At 39.0% G+C, this 23,426-nt stretch overlaps 1 protein-coding gene across 3 annotated transcripts in view; it reads right to left on the reverse strand.

The window, feature by feature from the left end:
• The window catches only part of KHDRBS3 (KH RNA binding domain containing, signal transduction associated 3), a 98,172-nt gene extending 89,220 nt beyond the window's left edge, over positions 1 to 8,952 (reverse strand). For all 3 annotated transcript variants that reach the window (XR_001875368.1, XM_017818338.1, XM_017818337.1), the window contains exon 1: positions 8,450 to 8,952. Coding sequence is in view for 2 of the 3 variants with exons in the window: in XM_017818338.1 (XP_017673827.1) it covers positions 8,450 to 8,537 (88 nt within the window). In the remaining variant the exon portion in view is untranslated. The remainder of the gene's footprint in view (positions 1 to 8,449) is intronic.
• Between the last annotated feature and the right edge of the window lie 14,474 nt (positions 8,953 to 23,426).

The following is a 23,426-nucleotide window of genomic DNA, read 5'->3' on the forward strand; positions in this document are numbered from 1 at the left end:
GAAATATGAAAGGAAAAATTACCACATTAAAAGCAGTCCTTCCATTTCTACATCTTTTAAAAACATTACCACAAAGCAGCAGGAAAATTGGTTGAAAAAAATCTAAAACTTTTTGCTTTCAAACAAAGTACTGCTACCAAATGATCTGAGGCAGTAAAAGGCTACAGACACATTTACACTCCAAGCATTCAGCAAATGCAGCTGCAATGTCAAAATTGCTTCTGCTCTGACTTACAGAATCAGAGAATATTACCCACAAGGATCATAGAAGACAACTCCTGATCCTGCACAAGACTAACCCATGAGTCACACCATGAACCTGAGAGTATCACCCAAACACTTCAGAACTCTGTCAGGCTTGGTGCTGTGACCACTTCCCTGGGGAGCCTGTTTCAGAGCCCAATCACCCTCTGGGTGAAGAACCTTTTACTAATATCCAATCTAAACCTCCCCTGACACAACTTCAGGCCATTCCCTTGAGTTCTGTCACTGGTCACCACAGAGAAGAGATCAGTGCCTGCCCCTCCTCTTCCCCTCAGGAGGAAGTTGTAACTGCAATGAGGTCTCCCCTCAGTCTCCTCCAGGCTGAACAGACTAAGTGACCTCAGGGGCTCCTCATACAGCTTCCCCACTAGACCCGTCACCAACTTTGCTGTCCCCCTTTGGGCATTCTCTAATAGCTTTATATCTTTCTTATATTATGGTGTTCAAAACTACACACAGTACTCCAGACTTCTTCCAATATTCTTTGTCTTGTGTATAAAAAGGCATCTTCCTCTGACTATTTCCTTTGAACAATCCAGAGGGATTATTAAAGTTGAAGAAAATCAGTAAATCCTCAAAGGATTTGCAACTTCAGGTTTTCACTGTCACTATATTATACTAAGATCAGCACAGCAGCAGTTGTTATAACATTTTCTTTTGGATCAAGTACAATAGGTTTACTGAAATGATTTCTAATCTTTTAGGTTTCCAATTACTTTGTCAAGAAATTCTTCCTAGAAAATAAAGACCTATAAAATAACACCTATATAAGCCAAAAAAGCAAAAGATTTACCATCTACAAGAATTAAACTGACATTTGTTTTCTGCCTTGCAACTTTGTTGATGTTGAGCTGCTACCTGAAGCCAAAAGTCTGATAAACATATCACAATAAGAAATGAAAGGCAGCCAGCAAACAGCAACTGGAGATGGAGAATAGGAAGGAAATCCATTTAACTTCCTAGTTTCTTATTAATTTTACCTTGACAATAAGGTAAAACAATGAAAAACAACAAGACAACATAAAAGAACAATAAGTGATAAATATGACAAAATTCAGTTCAAGCAAAGGAATATTTTAAGATAAGCATACAAAGAATAAAACATGCACTGCTCAGCTATTGAGACGCAAAAATACATCACTCAGCCTAACAATGCTTCTTCATGCCATCTCTCCAGTTGCTGCTCTTTAATTTGCTCCTTGTCATGAACAACCAGCCTATATGTACCGTACAGCCCAACACTGACAGTTCAAAGAGCTTCACAATCTAGCTGAGATCAAATGTCCACAAATGCACCTCACTCAGAATCAAAGATGTCAAGACACGCAAAATCCACCAGCCCTTGTATCTGGCTCAAGAATTAATCATCCATTACTAAAGCACTGTGTGTTTTCAACTGTATTTTTTTGGCCAGACATTTCGCCATTATTTTAAAGGGCCTCTTAGCATCTTTATTTACTTCTGAAGGCAGCCAGGCACACAAACCACAAGCCAAAGACCACTCTCACACACGAATCAGAGCAGCAAGAGGCCTGCAGACGTTCTCAAGCTTGCAGAGCATTGTATTTTAACCATGATTTCCTCAAAGATTAAGACATATGGACTTCAGTACCTAGAATGTCACAGGAAAATGAAATTCCCGAGTCCATGTGCCCTTATGGCCTTAGCTTAGGGCCATAAAGACATTAATTTTCTAGCTAGTGTTATACTTGAAAAATCACTCTCAGCTAGAAGCACATGACTCAAGTAATACCCAGTACTACAACCCCTGCCAACAGCTCCCATTGCATGGGTGAGACTTGCCTTCCCAGGACTCAGGGGTAGACAACCCCACTTTATGAAGATATTCCACTTGCCCAGTAAAAGTGTCCTGTCCTTCATAATTCTATTTGAAAAACAGTATTAATAATGTAAACATTAAGCTTGCAAGATTCCTGCACAGTTCAGCTAAGAACAGTTAATTCACCATAAAATATTAGGTGCATCAGTTACCAGTTAATCCATTTAAACATGCTTTTTACTGAACCTGCTAAATACTAATTAAAAAGTCATGCAGTATCACACTGAATACTTTACAGAGGCTATTCAACTCTGAACTCTGATACCTGATTCTATTAAATCAAAGCACATCCTAAATTCTTTTCTTTCTTAATTATACTTTAAGTCAGAGAGGGGGAAAAAAACTCAGGGGCTAGAAAGGTCACATAGATAAATTTTTTAAGTACTTGCAAGTAAAGTCAAACAAGCCACAGGCCAGAAGAGCAGCCACTCAGTGCTGTGACCTTCTTTCTGATTCCTCCAGTAAATAAGCACTCAGAAGGTTACAGTTTTAATTTGCATGGCTGGTGTCGAAAAGGATTGAAAGTGACAAACCATGTCAGTCTGCATTTGAAACCTTTAAATTCGATCTCTCTCATTGACTGCCCAAGTGAGTGTGCAAGTGAATTAGAAGTCGGCTTTGGACTAACTATGATCGCTGGTGAGCGGCTGCAGGCTCAGTCATGCTCCAGAGCAGATGAGCCCAGGGCTGAAGAAAGTATGATTATCTTCAGCTGCATTTCACAGAAGCCCTGTTAACATGACTGGAATATCTGATAAATCACTTCCTCAGCCTTGTAGGAGACCAAGATTGAAATCTAATTTTTAATAGGTCCTAGGACTGTCCCAGTACAGTTTCACCACATTAAAAGCAAAGAGCAACCATGACAAAAATGTGAACTTCTGAAGTGTTACCAAATATGGATGGCTGAGATGAAATATCCGTTCTCCCCTCCAAGACTTACTACTTTTCATGCTGCTTTAAGAAAACAGAAATAGAACCCATGTCAGTCTTCCCTGTTTTGACAGTGCCAACATCACACCACATCCATTCCCATTTCTGTCACTCAAATTTCTCATCATGCTTTGCCTGGCAAATACCCAATTCCACCAACATGTTTTTAGATTGTCTTCTAGTAACCAGACCAGAAGAGTTTATTTCTAGTTAACCTCTAAGAAAGACAACTTAAAGTGACCCATTGTCTGAAAAAAAATCTGAAGGGCACAAAATTTACTATATCATTGAAACTAATAGGATGCTCCAAATAATTTTGAAACCCCCTCAGCTTTCTACAGCTATATCTCATTTTCGAAACTACTACGACCTTTATGAAGTGTTCTGAAATCCTCAAAGAGTAGGACACTTGAAACAAGTATTGTTCCTGTGATTGATTCTGAAATGAGAAATAAAGGAGAGTTTGAGGTTACACCAATCGAGTACATGTAACACCATTAGGGACAGGGAACGAGCAGCACCATGTGTGTCTGTGACGTGCCACGAAACACCTGTCCACACAGAAAAGTGGATGCTTCAGTAGCAAACTGATTACTTTTATCACAACATATGTATGTCACTACTCATAATCAGCTATTTTTTATAAGAAAAAGCTAGACACCCTTGCATGCTTTGATTTATTCAAAGTTGTCCTGGTTTCAGCTAGGATAATTTTCTTCCTAGTAGCTGGTATAGAGCTGTGCTTTGGATTCAGTATGACAATAATGTTGATAACACACTGATGTTTTTGCTGTTGCTAAGTAGTGCTTACTCTAAATCAAGGACTTTGCAGTGTCTCACACTCTGCCAGGGAACAGGTGCTCAAGAAGCCCAGAGGGAGCACAGCCAGGACAGCTGACCTGAACTGGCCAAAGGGATATTCCACAGCACAGAACATTATGCCCAGTATATAAACCGGGGGGATTTGCCTGTGAGCCACCGATCACTGCTCAGGGACAGGTTGAGCATCAGTCCCCACAATACAGTGGGGAGCAACCGTATTGTCTACCACTTGCTTCTCTTGGGTTTTATTTCTCTTTTTTTCCTTTTCATTGCAATTATTATATTTTACTCTATTTCAATTACTAAACCCACAAGTTTTACCCTTTTTCAATTCTGCCCACATCCCAGGAGGGGACAGGGAACAAGTGGTTGCACAGTACCTAGTTACCAGATGGGGCTAAACCACAACAAAAATCAGTAACATACACAGAACCTTAATTTATTAAGCTCCTACTTCACTCATTTTTACAAAGCCATCCCTAATCTGCTAAAAAAAAAAAAAAATCAGACCATTAATATCCCCCAGAAAGCAGAAGGTGAGTACACTTCCTCACACTCTATTCTCCCTGATATTTAGGGAGGTACTGCTCTATTTGAGTTCCTGCTCAAAATTTGACACAAGACACAGCAAGCCTCTGCTGATCACTACCAGACATGTGGCTCAGGGAAGCCATTCAGCACACAGCTGGCACATACAGCCACCTACTGATAGGAAGGCTTGGTATTCCTGTGCATCATCTCACTGACAGTTTGAAGGAAGCCTTGCCAACTTCAGATATTATCTCAAGTCTCAAAGCAGCTAAAATGAGCTTGTAAGGAAGAATTCCACAGGTCCAGTCTACACAGAAGAGTTGTCTTTCAGCAATGGCACCAGGACTCATTATCTTCTGACATAAGGATTTCAGCAGCCCTAACTTTGATGACAGGATTCTCCTCACCTACCCATTTAACTTTACAAACAACTGCCAGGCACTCATCTTAATGTCTCCCCTGTTACAAAATGTGTCTGGTATCAACATGTTTTATTTACAGTTAGCTTCTTCCATCTGCAGTTTCAGAAACTCCATCCAACATTCACAAAATATTTGTCATGAATCAATATTATACGTAGATGTGAAAGATGATAAAGAAACTTTTCTCTTACAGATCTTTCAATATTTTTAGAGCATTAGTCTTGATCCAAGTTATGACGATCAACATTACACTTGCACGTTTAGCAGTGTTTACATACAACCCCAAAGTGCAAAGTCAGCCTTCAAAATAAGGCCTGATTGTATAACTAGCATCACTTCCACACAGAGAAATATTTTTCAGATTTTGCATAAAGATGAGCACCTGAGAGTTGCAAATAGGAAAAATACAAATACAAGTGCACTAAGCTCTTGCTTCTTCATAGAACCTCATCTTTCCCAAGGTCCTTCAATTACAGAACTTATTATAAGCTAATAACTGGACATAATGTTCCAATTGCCATTGTCTGGGACAGCTGCAAATTAATCCTATTAGCATGGTCACTTTGCTACACATGCAAAGTAAGTCTACTTCCAATCTGTAACATGTTTAATGGCTTACAGGCAAAAAAATCCCCTTTTTAGGATGGCTTAATGTTCAAGTATACAAATAAATCTTCTTAATTAGAGCAAGGGATAAAGTCTAGTCTCCTGCAAAAGATTCCTACTGTTCTAAAATTTAAGCAGTAGGTGAATGTTTCAATGACTGTTTAAAGCAAAATTTAAGCAATAGGTCTCCCAAGGAGACAAGGTATCAAATCCTCGAGCAAGGGTTTTCAACAAGAAAAATCAGCACCTCCATGTACCATGCGGGAACATTGAGGGATATTGATATTTTATTTTAGTGCTTTCACAACACTTAAAACCAGGTTTTAAGGCAGAGAAATTGCTGTTGTGCTAATTCGGAAAGACAGATAACTAAGATACTGCAAGAATGCTTTTGTGGACAGTATTATTAACCTCCACTTTGTTCTTTTTCAACTGAAATGCTACCCTGGAGCTTGAAGCAACTCTAGCTCCAATTTTTTCCTATATCATGTAGAATTATGTAATTTGTGTGTACTCAATTATAATTTGGAATTATAAGCATAATATACAAATATGTCAACTTCCATCTGAAAACTATAGTTATCAGATTTCAGAAGTCCAGACACAGGACTTTTCCCTAGAAACCAAATTTCAACATGATTAGAAATTTGTTAGCAATTTGGCTCTTTTGTCTAAGCAGTACATACACCTCAGTTCCTTCAGCATCCTTGACAGATTTACTAATCCAAACATACAATTCTTACAAATCAATCTCAACTTTCTGAAGAAAGCTGGCTGATGTACAATATTTCAGTTTAAGTAAATACAGACAGTAAATTTAATAGCATTAAGACATCAAAATGCTATTACATAATTAAGCTGGTTATTTAAAGCACTTAAAACCTTTGCTAAGACATTCTCCCAGATACCCAAAAGAAGTCAAACTTGGAAACCTGTTTCATTTGAAATGTAAAACCTAAACAAGCCTAGTTTAAAAAATTAGATCAGCCATTTCATTTGCCTGCACACTGAACTATCACAGAAAATATTCAGTGGACCTGACATGCAAAGTCCATGCCAGAACTATTACATATACATTTCCACTAATACTTCTCATTAATTTAAGTGCATAGTTATTACAACTGAGAAAAAATAGTCCCTGATAGTGTTATGGCAGGATGGGTTTGTAAAACATCCTCTCCCGCAGTCATATTTCTCACCTGTATTATACAGTCATTTCATTTTAGTTAGTTCTTTGGCAATTCTACAACTATATATTTTACATTGAATTTATACAGATTTCCATTTCAAAGTGCAGTTAACCAGTTAACAGTCATCCTCCTTATCTTTTTTTACCTGTCTTTAAAATATTAAATACTTCAGATTTAATCCAAGACTTTACTTTAAAAGTAAGCAAAAAATCAAGAGACACACTAGATTACAAGAGGTCAGATTTATGTCTGTCTACGTTCATTTTTTCCACTTATAATATTTATTTTTGAAGCTGAATGTTCACATGTAGATACCATAATGAAAGGCAAAAGTTTCAGTCCTCTAATTTCACATTTCAGTGAGAATCTCAAAAAGTATCATAAACCCAAAAAGTCACTATTTTGATAGCAGCCATGAAGTCAGATATACTTTCTTAAACATCATTTGCAAAGTAGTAAATCACAAACTTTTGTACTTCCTTAGAATAATTTACATATGCAAAAGGATTCTTTCTTCCCTATCTGGAGAGGAACTTCACTAATTCACAGCCATCAAACTACATTTTAACAAGTTTTTTATTTACACCAAGCACAACAGATATCGATTTATTAACATAATTCTCCTTTTCCCACTATCAACAGCAGCATTTTTACAAATTCAAAGTTAGGAAAAATATGCAAAATACCAACCACTCACGGACAGACATGCAGATACAACTCACAGGGTATATACATTCCACGGCTGAAACTGCTGACAGCTACCCCTAACTCCAGAGTATTTCAGGCAATAGTTGATTCTCCTTCTGATTCAGACAGGCATTTGCATCTGTTGCCCATCAAAACCAATAAGGCATTGAAAGTAGCCCCACTGATTTAAACCTCTTCATATTAAAGGATGTAAAGTACACCAGCACAGCTTTGTAACCACTGTAATTGAAGACAGAATCATTTTGGCTGCCACTAAGGTATATGAGAAGATCAGTTCGCAACTTATTTCACACAAACATCCCAAAGCGCTGTATCAAGCGCTTGTCTCCCCAGAGTTGTACTTGAAAGTCACCCACCAATTACAGAGTATCTCCAAATGTACATTAAATCATATTCTAATTCACAAAGAACGACTTTTCTAGTCAGAGTAGCATCACTGAAACAAAGAGCTAGCACTTTAAAGCACATCTGACATGTCAGATGCAAAAGAGGTGGGGATCATTTATTATCTGGAGTTATATAATTGCACAAGAAAATATGCTTTGTTGAGTTTTTTTAAGATTTACTAAAATGTACTGTTGGTTGCTTAATATTTTAGCTACGCAGCCAAAAGTTCCTAGGAAAGCACACCGGTTGTAGGCTCGTTTTTGAGAAGGCTCACGCATATATAAGCAATAATCTATTTATTGTTCAGAAACAGGGTAAAAGAAGAAAACCTTTTGGGGTTTTAAACTGACGCGCAGCCCGAGCAGAGCACAGCAGACGCAGCCGTTCTAACACGACCATTCAACTCGGAATAAAACCTATAACTCGAGAAGCGAGCGATCGCAGAACAAAAACCGCGTGGAAGAGGGGAAATGCGGGAAGGGATCCAGCGTGCGCTGCTTTCGGAGGGATGCGCTGCCCGATGGAGGGCGGGGAACACCGACAGCCCGAACACAAACAAACCCCACCAAGCGGTGCAAGGGAAGGGTGAGCCCTTCACTGAGCATCTCACCGGGAGCTCGAGCACAACAAACCGCTCCAGGCGGTGCAGAGGGAAGGGCGAACTCCCGGCTGAGCAGCCCCGGCGGCCGCCGCTCGGTCCGGCCCGCGCCCACTGCGGGACCCCGTCGTGCCCCGCCGCCCCTCACCTTGGTTGACGAGCCGCAGGGCGTGGGTGAAGGACGGGTCCAGCGAGTCCTTCTCCGCCATCAGTTCGGGCAGGTACTTGTCGTCCATGGTAGCGGCGGCCCGGAGCGGCAGCGGAGCCGGGGCGCCGGGAGCTCCCGCGGGGAAGGCGCAGGTCTGAGTCCCAGGCGGCGGTAAATCCTCGGAGGCAGCGCTTCCCCCTGGCCGCCTCCCGCCCGGGGCTGCGGGGACGCATCCAGAAGGAAGCGCCGCGAGCCGCCGGCCGGGAGCGGCGAGGGAAAGGGCGCGGGCCGGGGGACGCCCTCCCTCAGCGGGCAAGTGACAAATCCCTCTGCGGAGGCGCACAGGGAGGGACGGGGGAAGAGACGCACCCGGGAGCCGTTGACCTCGGCGGGACGGCTCCCCCCCCCCGCTCACAATAACACAACAAAAAGCGGCGGGCGCGGTGCACAGACCCGCAGCACACACCAAAACCTCCGGCGGCGCTGCGCCGACTGAACGGGCGAAACGTTGCGCCTCAGGCTTATATACCCCCGGTGAGGCCACGCCCCTTACCGTTTCGAAGCCCTGCCCCATCCACGCCCCGCCTTCCGGCTCCGCCCAATGGGCGGTGACAACTGAGCACCACCCACCGCCCCCCTTGCTCAAGTGGCGACTCCTATTGGATAACGTTTGCTGTCAGTCAAGACGGGCCTCGGCTTCGGCTTGGTGGGTGCTGCTGTTCCCGCCCCCTCCGCTGTCGGTGTGGGGCCGGCGCTGAGGGAGCGCTCCCAGAGCGGCTCCGGGCTGGTACTCGTGCGGTTGGGGACCGCGATCTGGAGATGGCGCGGGGCGCAGACTCTGCAGAGGCCCGCAGGCCCCACAGCGGCCCCTCTTCTGAGGGGACAGTCCACGCCATGCGCTCCGACCCCACGAGCCCCCGCCTTGGCCGCTCCCCGCGGGCTGCAGTGTCTCTGAGAGCGGTCCGAGCGTCGGGACGGCGTCCCCCCCGGTCCATGTCAGATGTCACCGAGAAAGACAAATTTGTCTTGAAAGGAGGAGCGAAAAGGCGATTTTAACTTGTTTTGTTTTTTTTTTTTCCTCCCCTAAATAGCAGTTTTCTCTCTTTATGCGGCGTGTTGTATTTATGCCTCTAGTAACGCAAAACACAAACAACCAGCCAGAAAATCTCATTCCCAATGAATTTCACCGACGTGCCTCTGGAACGGGGTTTGTGATTCAGCCTGTTTTAAAGCAGGAAAGAGAAGCAAAGTTTAAAAGAACTTGCTAAAGCCTATTTTCCCGGGTTCTTTTCAGTGGATACACTTGGTGTATTAGATCATTATTCACTTTGATCTTTAGCTTTGAGGCTTTACTTGGCTTCCTTATTAGTCCTTAGGTGTTTCATCAATGAATTTCGGGTGACAAAAGCCCGGAGGAAGCCAGACCAGCTCCTCTCTTGTCACAGAGCACAAGGGCAGAGCAGAGGAAAATTACTAAATCACTGGAGCCAAACCCATAATGTGAAAGTAGCATTTTAAATCAACGTTTGCTGGAAAAGCTGATAAGAAACTTGAAGTGATGAGCTAAAAGACCACTGAAAATGCTCTTATATCTGTGAATCGAATAACCACACGTTTAGTTTTGTGTTTCATGCAAGAAAGAGATCTGCAGTGTATCTTAGTGATATCCTTGCAAGATGGGGAGGAAAAAAAGCTCTGAAAAAGTAAGAAATCATGAGAAATGCTCACTCAAAGCTTTGAAGCAGAGTAAGGCTCCCTGCTCAGGATTACATGTGTTCTTTCACCCTGAAAACAAACAAAAAAAGGACCATATTTTAAGGTGTCTTATTCCTTGTTGTATTTCACAGACTGGAATACCTCATAAAACAATGTCTGATATGTTACAACATGAAATATACTTTGATTTACATTCTCTCTACCACCATTCCAAATAAATCTTGACCCAGGATGAGCAGAAACAAATTTGCAAAGTTCTATTTAAAAAAATCCTCTTGCATGACATCAAGCTTGATGGATACAACTAAAGCATACAAGCAGCTGGAAAAAACTGAATTAAAATGAATGTGGTTTTCTTTTTTCAACCTTCCGTATACATCCTCTCTATAAAAGTACTGAAGTACAGCCATCTGTTGTGAAACAGGCAGGCACATACAACTCTGACACAGAACAATATGTAGGAGTGTAGTCTTTATTGAATGACCTGGAGCAAAATAATCCCTATCTTTACCAGTAAAGCCTAAATGTATTTAAAGTCCCACTAAAGCATGCAGGACCTCAGATAGAAAGGTAGCTATATTATTAGAAATTGTGTAAAACACAATGTACTTTTCTTGGAAAGAGTCATGTTCTCCCTGGTAACTGATTAAATAACATTCGGTGTTTCAAGAAACAACAGTATTTCTTCCCAAATTATACCAGTTCCCTCTGGCTTTCAATAGAGAAAGACTTACTGGAAGTCTGAAGACTTGTTTCTCTCCGGGTCTATAATAATATAGGAATTATAAAATTATCCACATTGTACCCTATTGTTCAAACTCAAACCTGCACATAACAAGTGTAGGATATTGTTTCCTCCAGTGAAATTCACTAGGATGCAATAAAACAAGAGGAGGGCAGAAAGGATGGGAAGTTATGAGCCTTGGGCCATAGAAAGAAGCCCAGGATGTGGTTGGCTGGGAAAAGCTTGCTGAGCATGGCTCTTACTGTACAGGAAAGACAGGAAACACCATCTTCTTAAGGATTGATTGCTTTCTTGCTACTGAAATCTATACAAAGCTTGAAAAGCAATTTGCTCAAGGAGCTGCCCTGTACATGTTAGCTTTAGTATTCATGAATATTGAAAAGCCATGAGTCCAAACTTCTAAAACTCGTGATGTAAATGTGTTTACTCTGCAACAGTAAAGTAAACAGGGATTCTTACACGTCCCCTGTGCTGTTTAATGCATGTGGTAGTCTCAGGAAGTTAGTTTGGTAGGTGTACATCAGTCAGGAGCTATGTGAGACTAATATCCATTGCTCCTCATAAAGAAGCAGTTGACTGACCTGACAGTGTGCCTGCCTGTCTATGAGCAAAAATTGTAGATGCCAAAATTCATACTCCTAGGTAATAGAAGCATTAGGATGTGTTGGTACCTTCACTCTCAGGAGTGAGATTCACTTTCTTACTTCTTATACCAACAGGACATCAGGGGACTGTGTGTAAAGAGACTGAAACTGAGCTGCATCCCCTCTCTTGGGCGTGTGTGTTCTGCACAAGTCACTGAAGTTACATTTTCTTTATTTGCTGGATCAACATAACAGGAAGTAATTTCACCATTAAGTCTTTGTTCCTAGTATTTGCTAAATATTTGTCATTTCCATGGAATCAATGAAAGGTTTAGGTTGCAAGGGACCTTTAAAGGTCTAGTCCAACTCTCTCCATGCAATGGAGCAGGGACATCTTCAACCAGATCAGGTCGTTCAGAGCCCCTTCAAACCTGACCTTGAATGTTTTCAGGGATGGGGCATCTACAACCTCTCTGGGCAACCCGTGCCAGTGTTTCACTATCCCTATTATTAAGAATGTATTCTTTATATCTAGTCTGAGTCTACTCTCCTTTACTTAAAAACCATTACTCCCTGTCCTATTACAACAGATCCTGCTAGAAAGTTTGTTCCCATCTTTCTTATATGATTCTGTGGTAGATTTTGAATGGCTCTAATGTAGTTCTTGCCTCTGATTAACCCTGGGTTCCTGATTTAAATCTTAGACCACAACAGACTGTTACAGAATCATTATTTATTTGAGACTTCAACTCATTAAAATGCAGCCAACTGAAGACCTATAGAAGCGGGGACTATTTTGGGAAATAGTTTGTCACAAATACCACATCTAGTGAATATGTCCTTGATGTGACTCACCACAGTTCTGATTAGCATGTTGCTAAGTAGGTGCTGGCTTCCTTAATATTCCAGTGTGTCACTTGCCAATTTCTATTAGGCACAATGAAATTACTGTTGCACTCCCTTCTGCAATATTCCTGTGGCCTTTTCTTTTTTTTTTTTTTTAACTTGCATGTGTGTTAAAGTGTGAAAAAATAGATGGAGTAAACTGTCATATCAAGACATCCATCATGAACTGTTTTCAGAAGCTGTTTTCTAAAAATTTACAGCTTTCCTTTTTATACCTTTTGCCCTATAGTTCAAAGTTTAGGCTCTTTTCTTAAGTAACCAAACTTATTATCAGCCAAGTTAAGGTTGCTTCTTTTAAAAGACTTGTTTTATTGTTTTAATATTTTGTTCATTCTTTCTCTACACTTTTTTCTAAGAGAAAAAAAAATTGCAGGACGCAAATATATTGTGTTAGGAAGAGGAAAGCAGAAAAAGAGGGGACTTTTCAACCAGAAGAGAGGGCTCAGGGAGCTCTTATTAATGTCTATAAATACCTAAAAGGAGGGTGCAAGGAAGATGGAGCCAGGCTCTTTATAATGGTGCCCAGGACAAGAGTCAATGGGGCACACACTGAAATACAGAGGGCTCCCTCTGAACATCAGGAAACACTTTTTTGCTGTAAGGATGACTAAGCACTGGCACAGGTTGCTCAGGGAGTTTGTGTAGCCTCTAATCCCTGGAGATATTCAAAAACCATCTGGACGTGATCCTCCATAACAGGTGGTCCTGCTGGAGCAGGGGGGTTGGACCGGATGACCTTCAGACTTTCTGTCCAACCTCAAAGATTTGGTATGGTATAAAACATGTGAAGGAAAATATGATTTAAGGATTATGTACCTAATTCAAGTTGTACATTTGCGTTTTTTATATTGTAATATAGAGTCTACACTGAAAGAGCCAAAATTTTATCAAGATTTTTGTTCAATTTGAACTGATTAAGTTTAGTTTCTGTTGTTCCTGTGATGATCCCATATCTGTGATGAAAAAAAAAAAAAAGATGTATGATATCCACAAGCACCTACTATTCTGATAACCATAATTTCACATTAATGATGGGCTATTCTTCACTTCTCCTTTTTATGTATGGGTCTACAGTGTGTTTCCTTGAATGAGCTAAAATACCAAAGTAGAAGGATGTCCTAGTTAGGACAACTGAGACCAGTTCATCATGGTATGGGTGTAACCCAAAACTGTGTATTCTATAGCCTTCCATGCCATTTCCCAGAAACTGTTGTCAATAGACTATTCGCACCCTCTGCCCATAGAGCCTGACTCCTCAGGCTATAAACTAGGTGTTAAGAGGCCTGTGAGATAAGAGGATGCTCTTATCCTCACACCCTTGGTGGAACTCCCCGCCCTGAGGGAAGTATTGAGCATTCCTGCCTGAACTGGAGGATATATAATCTTGGAGTCTTGGAACATTTTTAACCACTCCTGGGATCCAGAGGAAGACTGCAGCTCATCGCTCTCAACCTCAGCTGGACTGCAATCACCACTTTTGACCAGAGTGCAACAGCTCTCCCACCAGCAGTTTTGTTTTTTTTCCCTCTCCCTTTCCTTTGGACTCAAGTGGGGCCCAAGGAACACCACTTTGTTCATGCCCCAGGGTACTGGGTTATACATTTGGGTTTTGTGGGTTAAGACCAATTGTTTGTTTGTATGATTGTACTTACTGTATTATTTTAATAAATTGTTATTCTGACTTATAATCTCTCCTTTGAGTTGAGTTCATTTCCCCTGCTGGTTAACTCTTAAACCAGCACAAACGAGTACATGACTAAATCTTTTGTGTTATGGAAAACATCGTCTGTGAAATCATTCAGACTGTGATCCCAATACCATTTTCATCCTTCCCTCCCCAGTTGCTCTAGATTTCTGCTGTCATAGTCATCATCTTAGTTATGTTCTTCAGCTCTTGTAACAAGAAAATATTTTTACTTACTTTAAGCTCTAACTCTGGAGAGTTAGAAACATCTCTATTCCTAGACAGAACCAAAAATGATTAACAGCAGTTTTCCATCAAGTGGAATTTAGATTGCACCTCCTTATACCTTTTGATTGTGACATTAGGATTTTACCATAATCTGTTGTTGTTGTTTCAATATTAGCCAATCAATATTGGCTAATTCTAAAAAGTCTTTCTAGTGTATCATTGTACTTTCCTTTAAAATCTCAGTAGTCGTGATAAAAAACAGTTTCTTGAACTGCCATCTCTCAGAGAGCTGAAACACTGTGCCTGGCCTGAGCTCCTGGTATCCAGGTAGAACACAGTACATAGAATGTATGAGACCTGTAGAGCAAAACCATTACATCATCTGTAGCAGGTAAATTTTATCTTTCCACCTTATTGTTCTTTTTAGGTCTTAAAAGCAAACACACTGTATCAGATCAGTCTCTCCAGTTTCTATTGTAGTGATTGAGGCAATACATTGCAGTGAGCTCACCATCTTTATCATTATATTCATGTATGCCATGATCTAAAGGGCTTTTTTCTTTTTTTCTAGGCATTTTGCTAATGTCAGTTGTAGGACTGCACGTACTACTGGGGCTGCACACACATATGCCTTGGTATATGATGTGCCTGTAGGCATCTCAATGAACTTTATATTCTCTGCTCTGAAGTATTTAATGAGATTAAAAGGGTATTTTCTAATTTTGTTTTAAATAAGGTTCAATGATTTTACAGCTTCCTGTCCCAGTATTGGCTTTGTACAAGTATTTGTTAAAAATCTAGATTTTGTCATTTTCTCTTATATACTTGCTAATGCTCACTTCCTATAGTTGTAATGATGCAAAAGTTACTGACATTATCATGACAAAAAGGCTTTTTCTGGATATTCTTTTTCTCTTGTGTCATATTTGAATATAAATACTTCTTTACTACTCCTTTATTGATCTTATACTGTAGCTATAAAAGACTGTTGTACTATTGCTAAATTCCTCTGCTAGGAGCTTTTGCAAAATGGTATGCTCTTTAATTTCCTATTTTCCTGTGTAGTATGCTTATAAAAGTGGTTTGCTTTGTGCACTTTGTGACTGTCTTCCATAGTGCTGGGACAATCAACATGTATTACAAACCTTGATGCATCTGGTCCTCCCACATACTTCTTTTATTGCTCTGAATGTGGGTGATGCCCAATCCAGTTTGTCCTTATCTTTGTTATACCTGTCTTCTTCCTGCTTTCACCTCTTTTAGCACATTGTGTTGTGTGCTAATGAATGTTCTCTTTTGTTCTTAGGATAGCTTTTTACAGTGTGAAATTGTTTGTTACTAATTTTTTTCTCTTATATTCAATCCATTAAAAGCTTATCTTTCACAGACTGTCTTTCCTAACTACCAAGGCTTCATCAGACATAACTTATCAGTTGTCTTAGTAAGACCTTGATATGTCTCACAACATTTATCTTTGTATGGTGATGTTTTCTTTAAAAAGAAACAGAACTCAATTCAAAATGATAATCTGTGTTTTCCTGACTGCTTGTATGAATTTACTGGATACCTGAGCTTTGAAAATACGTGTACCTTTTTCTTTGTTACCTAGTGGAACCAGTGGCTGTGTAGGGTGAAGAATATTATCTATTCCAACCCTGAAAGAAATGTACTACATTAATATCTTCTGTATACCACTATTTTCTGCAGTATTTCTTTTCTGATCTACCCATGGCCCATTTCTTTCATTATTCTGCATGAAAACTCTAGTTTCTTTTCTTTGATAATACATCAGAAAATAATATTGTTCAGACTGCTCAGGTCCTCAGAGAGTCAGAGTAAACTAAAGTTATTATATAACAGAGGCCATTTGGTGATGGTGGTTTATTGCATTTGCTTTTAAACAGAGCTAACTCAGACACAATAATAATGAAGCAGTCTTATAAAAAGCATTTTTTAAGTTTCTCTTAAAAGGAAGGAAGGATAACAGTGAAATGTCCATTTTTCTTTCGGAAAAAAATATTGTGTTTAAAATGCTGGAGGATAAGCCAGAACATACTTTTTGAGAACTTTGCAGACTGTGGTGACACCAAAGTGCACACAAAAGTAATGATGATCTTAAATGACTTTCAAGAGTTAGTCTTCTGTTTAGGAATGGGACCATCCTCCTTCTGTGAAAGAGGAACTTGCCATATAAGACAGCAAGATTCAGCTCCTGCTCAAAGCACAAAGGCAAATCAGTATATGGAACATGGATTTTATACATGCTCCCAACTCTTCCAGGAATATTTTTCTTATGTTGTGGCTTCAAAAACTGCCCACAGGACTCGAGGTGAGGCTGTACCGGTGCAGCGCAGAGCAGGACAATCACCTCCTTGTGTTCATCGTTGTGCCTGATGAACACAATGAGAAATTACCTGATGAGGTAATTTCGTGTCAGTAACACTTGATATTATTTTTAGGTTTTCTTTTATATCAGACATGAGCTGATATTTAAAGTGCCTGCTCTACAATATGGCATTGCATTAGAACAGTAATCTGGAGTTAATCATAATAAATATATATTTTATAAAAATTATATGAAATATATAGCCATGTATTTATTTCTTTATTCTGATAAACTAGTCTGGATGGAAGTATCAATTAAAGTTGTTGCTCAGGATTCATGCTCCCATTAATTGCTTCACTGTCATGCATTGTTTATTTGCTGAGTGCTCACAGCATCAGGGAGCATTATGTGGAGAAAAGGGGAGAAAGAGTTATCACAACACTTGTCACAACCCCTCATGTTAGTTTTGCAGTTATAAGGTGGTGTCTTGTCAGTTGTCTTGCAGCAATCTCCACTGTGTTGAGTGTGTTTAAAGAAGTTAGATAATTTCAAAATTTCACCTTAAGAGATGAAAATCAGTTTTCACCTGCCCTGTTAAAAAAGCAAGCAAACAAACAAACCCAGAAGGACAGGTTATAATTGCAAAGAGTATGTGTAACAAGAAAAAAAATCTACAAAAATATTACATATGGAGCACTAATAAATCCCAAGGGAAAGTGAAATACGTTATGGACATCTTATATTAGGAGGTTGGCTTTTGAGGCTTAAAAAGCAATTCTGGAGGTTGTCTCAGATTTGTGAGAATCTAAATGTGAGATCAGCAGAATAGAGCACTGTAATAAGAGTTGGGAGAACTGTTGCTTTAGGGGATGTTAAAGGAAATGTGGCTGTTAGAAGAGAAAGACGAGTCACTGGGAAAAAAAAAACAAAACTAAATCAAAAAACCACCTGTTTCTATAACATATGCCTGAGAATTCAGGCAGTGATACTGGTCTGATTTCAGATTTTTAATTTAGAACTCAATTGGGGAACAATACTCCTGACCATACATTCACAAGTATTGCAGCACTTTGGTCCATGTATTAAGTTTTAGCAAAATGAGGGAAAGTAAGAAACAGGATTGTCTCATTATAGCAAGACTGTTTCATTTTAGATCAGTGTATAAAAATATTTCTTTACTGCTAGAAGATTTTCATTAAATATAATGTCCCTCCTTCACCCAATCATTTTGCTTAATAACTTGAGATACTGACTTAATATAGTTCTGTGACTTAAATTGAGAGATATATTTTTGTCAAAAATAAGTTACTAAAAATCAATAGTTTGAATTTATTCATGCAGTGCCTTACTTTGGCAGTGAACAGCCACGAATGGAAGTTCAGGTAAGAAGTGCTTAGTAAGGCTTAAAATGTATCCAAGCACATACTTCCTTAAAAATAATACATCAGTAGTCTAATATCTCAATTCTGGGACTTATTCAAAGGCCTCTAGATAGTTTATTATCTTTTTTTTAAATTAGTGGAAGATTAGAACATAATACTTCCCAAGGAAACCACTTTTGTTTTGTTAAGGAAACTGTTAAGTTTTATTGACTTTTGAAGAGTTTTTACCTCTTATAGAGTTCAAGTAAAAGTGCAGTGCTTGAAAAGTAGGATATGAATGGGTGTTTTAAATTACCTTGAGAAGCTAATGATATCTTTATAGCATTAGTAGTTAGTAATTGATGCCTTCATCCTAAAATCTCAACTTTGCTGCTGCAGCAAGTCCCGAAAATTAGCATAACAATCCTAAAGAACAAATGGATCCTCCACTGCAAGTTTCTGAGCTACTGATTTTTTCATTCATTACCGTGATTTTTTCTTGTTGCTGTTTTGCCACAGATCTTTTGTTCCCATGATACAATATGCAGTTAAAATTATCTCATTTCGGATTTGTTTTTCAATAAACAGAATGTGTTACACAAATGTGCCATATTCTTGGTTGTATTATAAAACAAATACAATGTTCTAAATGACACAAATAATTAGATTTTTAATATCCATTATTGTGTTGGGGTTTTTTTTAAATTCCTGATTGCCTATATTATAGCTATAAGGATAATAACATGATCTCCTATTCTATATTGCATTAGATTTCCATAGCAAGATTAGGAAGCAATCCTAAAAATATCCAATCCTAAGTATAACCAGATACATTTCTGGTTTTTTTTTTTTATAGCACATAAATAGAACAGCTATAATTTTTTACTAGAAACAGATCTAATTTGAGTAAAAACACTTCAGGTAGGCTGGGACAAATTAAAGTATAAAAGTGGGAATGTGTGAAAGAAACATTTGCTTTCATTTCAAGATTTATGGTATTTAGCTACAGCAGCATTAAAGTCTTGCTGGTTTTTCATATGGAAGAAAATACAAATATTCAAATTTCCTTAACACAACAGGCCAGTGGTCAACTGCAGCTTGATAAAAGATTGCTTTGGCAGATGCTGCTGTCCTCTACATGCAGGGAAAATATCAACATGATTTTCTTTTCTGGACGGCACAGTCTTACAGTGAGCTGCATGATACATAACCAAAGAAAAGGAGAGTGGAACAGACCCCACAAGGTCATCTAATCCAACAGTTTGCCTAAGGAAAGAATCCAGGGAACACTTATATCTGCTGAACTGTCTTGCCAAAAATTGGATACAATGCCCCCAGTAATGGCCTTTTCTTATACCTTTAGACATCTCCTTTGACATAAAGCATTATGGGATGCAAGTGCACCAGGAGAGAGCTCACTGTAGGACTTGAGCTTTTTCCCTGAAGCCTTAAGACAACATTATATAAAGTTTATCCTTCTTGTTCAGGTTATAGAGGTTGAATTTAAGCATCCTGCATCTTATTTGTTAATACTCACCACGCCTATAGGACGTGAATAACTATGTGATGTTTTTCAAATCTAAGTCTCTATAGAAGTGCCTGGTAGCCCTTTCTTATATTAAACAAATGATAAAAGCCTAATTTTACCCCCCTCCCCATATTGCTTCTCACTATATATGGGAAATATTTTCTGTAGTAGTATTATGATTAAAGTCTGCTAAATCCTTTACACCTAAAACACTGATCCAGTCTGAGGCTAAGTTTGGCAAGGGGGTCCACTCTGAACTTTGTGAATCAACAGGAGTGTCTCTGTTATCCCTTTGCATCCCTTACTTTTTTCCCTACTTATCCTTTTGTGTTCCTGGTCTCAGCAAAAATCATTGTAGGTTACTTTTTAACCATTTTTCCTTCGTGTGCTTTATCTATATAGCGAGTAGTAGAGTGAACCTTGCCATCAAACTTTGTTGTGCTGTAGCAAATTTATATTAAACCTGCTTTTGCTGGTGATTCCTCAAGCAGCCTAAACCACTCATTCGTGGCAGCAGCATGAATGCTTTTCCTTGTTTACATTGAGCTCTTAACTTCCATTTTCTTTTGAGGTTTTGTTTGATTTGTTTGGGGTTTTTTATTAAAGAAAAGAAACCCACACATCATTTTGTAATGATAATTTTTATCCAGATCTGCTGACACAATGGGAGTCTTTACTAGAATAATTTCCAACCGGATTTAAAAAAGAGCCATCAACATCCACCTTTAAAAACCACAAAACCCTGAAGCCTCACACACAGCTAGTGCTATTTGTAACATGTTTCTTTATCCAAGTTGAGAAAAAAGCAGCCCTGGAATTCTGAATCCATTTCTGATCCTCCAGAGTTTTAGAACCAACCCACCAAAAAGGGGATTGGCTCCAATATTAGAAATTTTGAAACAAATAGAAATTAACATGCATTAAAAGTATGAAAAACCATATTATCTCATATTAACAAATCCTTTGTGGGTGTTAAACATTTTTAAGGCCCCCAAAATGGAAGCTCACTATATGGCCCTAGATGTTTCCTGTGCCACATGTCATTTAACACTTCCTGGGCTGAGAAAATTCTTAGGAATTTTGTTTTCATTTTTTAAATTTTGTTATGAAGAAATTAGTTATACTATAAAACATTATACAGATACAACAGTAGAGTAAGTTGAGACAAGATAAGGTCCCTTTAAAAACCTAATCTTTTGTCTTTGTTTACAAATACCTGCAAATCCTGAACTGAGAACAATGCTACAATACCAGCTGTAGTGGCTGATTCAATTGGGTCTTGAAATCCATTCTCTGACAAATGTTCAGGGAGAAAGTTTTCCCTCTTATATGGATCTTGAGAGATATTGAAAAATAACTGCTTTGCAAAACACTCTGGGAAATGTAGTTCTACTGCAAATTGTTATTTTGCTGACTAAACTTTATTAACACACTGAGTAAAAGGGGATGAAGAGCTGGTAGTGTTTGATAAAACCGCATCTTATAGTTAAAGAGACCATGGCACTAGCAAGAGAGTGTTAGAGTGGAACAAGGGTCCATAACCTTGTTTGGGCTACATTTGGTCTGAGTTATCTGGTGGGTTTAGAGGCTGTGTTTTGATTTCTTTCTGCAAAGAAGACATGTTTTTTGTGAACATAATGTAGGACAGTTTGGTTTGGGTTTCATTATTTCCTATTATTTTATTATTTCCTATTATGGGTCTGAAAGCAACATGCAATAAATCATCGGTTGAACTCTGTTAAGACAGTGGGTTTTGGTTTTTTGCCTTTTTTTGTTTGTTTGTGTTTTCTTGTTTATTTCTTTTTCCTTTTTTTTTTAGTAGTAGTACTTTTATTACATTATTTCAATATTCAGTGGGATGACACAGCTTTTGTTTTCTGTTGTCTGCAGGATGTAGTTTTAAATGGGGTCACCAGAACTGTGTGACACTTTTTTTAGAAATTCTCAGTTAGAGTTGCTGAAAATAATAACTGAGGTTCTGGCTTCTTTATTTAAATTTTTAAATTATTGTCTGTCAGTAATGGTGGGCAGTGATTCAGGACTGAGCTCTCGTTCATTATAAAGGTGATACAGTATTCACCTGGGAGGGAGGCAGGTACCAAACATGTCTAATGTGACGTGACAAACCTGGAACAGCACACCTGGCCTCCAGCTACTGCTGCAGATGGATGTGGGCCACCTACAGATCTTGTGCTGTAACATCTCTTCCTGTACAATATATTTCATATATATATATTCCCTAAGATATATGTATATACACCTTAGAACTTAGTAGCACTAGATACTTGTGCTTAGGCAACTGAATTATACCCTTCCCCATCCATGGAGGATTTCTTTCTAGCTTGTGGAAAGTTCCTGAAAGATACCATCTACTTTTACAGACAAAAATGCTTGGAATGACTGGTATTTCTCATCCTGGTTAAGGATTCAAATATATTGACTTCAGACCAAATTTATTCTTCTGTAAATAATTGAGGTGTATCCAATGGCAACATGCTGTTTCCTTGATGTTAACCCCAAAGAAATCTATCATAAGCTGATTTGTTTTCACAGACTAAATTTACTTTGTAAGGATAGTGATTATAAACACATTGTAAAAATGTAAATATGTGCTCCTCTGTGGCTTAACTATATTTTTTTTTCAGTAGGAATTGAAGCTCCTCACCAAGCTTTTCATGTCTTGACAATATTTAATAACTTTATAGTGCTTAAGTAACCTCTTTAATACAAACTAGGATGAGAGCAGATGAAAATGAGTACCAACATAACTGGTAATAGCTATGACTTCATTGAGCCAAAGGTTGTGCAGGTGTTTAACTTCAAACATATGTGGAGACCTCTTATGATGGACTTAAATGAGCACATTATAATGGGAACAGAGGGCCACAGAACCCTTAGCTGAAATGAACCTTCTGTATCTTCCTGCTTTTTCAGGATTGTGTAAGTCTGTGGAGTACTATCATCTGCTTCAGTGAGCAAAGGTATCCTCCAAGAAGAGCTCCAAGAAGAGCTTATCTGCTCAGCTATTTTCTGTGGCAGTACTTCAGTTAAGTAGGACTCCTTCAGTACAAACAACTTGGAGTAAAATTGTCTCACACCAGCACTGAAGACAGATGGATAAAGGACTGCAGTGAATTTTTAACAATGATTGTTTTTTAAGTGTTTGGTCCCAAGAAACAGAAGCCAAAGCCTACCATATGCTTTCTCTGCAATGCTGTGGAGAGAACAAGTTCCCCTGGGTAGACAATCCAAAGACCCTCAGATTCACTAGGGCACTGCTAGTGCCTCAGCAGTTTCCAGTGGAAAACTCTGAGCATGGGAGAAGTCCATTTTTTGTGCACTCTCTGCAATTTAGTCTCCACAGTCAGTTCTGCAAAGAAGATGCTACATGGACTCCTCAGAGTTGAGAGTCAAAACCACTTATGAGGGAAGATGGCTAACCTGAAAAATGGAAAAAAATCTTGTGCTAAAAGCATTGTGATGCCCTCTTTGTGCAAAATAACCTGCTGAGTTTAAGTCTTAATCAGAAATGCTTTGCCATTGGTGCCCAATGGCTTGACTTAGGAGCGTAGAGTCCTGAAGTCTTGACTTGCCCTCAAGATTATTTCTTGTTTAAATCCATTCTCCGTTGAATGCAAAACATGTAGATACATTCAAAGCGTTTGCCTGTGTTAAAAAGGAGGAAAGATTCATATGGTAAGAAGAGAATGGACGTGAAAGAGCAGATTGCTGACTACAGAGGAAAATCTTCTCAAAGCATACAAGTTAGTTCTCAACATTTTCTGGGTAAATATTGCAGCTACTGAGATAATATAATGCCAGATACTGCTGCAGCTTGGTTTTTTTAAAGAAAAAAGCTACAAGTGTATTTTAGCATCGTATCTCCTTTTGAATATATG

The sequence above is a fragment of the Lepidothrix coronata genome, unplaced genomic scaffold, assembly GCF_001604755.1.
Source record: "Lepidothrix coronata isolate B3197 unplaced genomic scaffold, Lepidothrix_coronata-1.0 Scaffold67, whole genome shotgun sequence".
Taxonomy (NCBI): domain Eukaryota; kingdom Metazoa; phylum Chordata; class Aves; order Passeriformes; family Pipridae; genus Lepidothrix; species Lepidothrix coronata.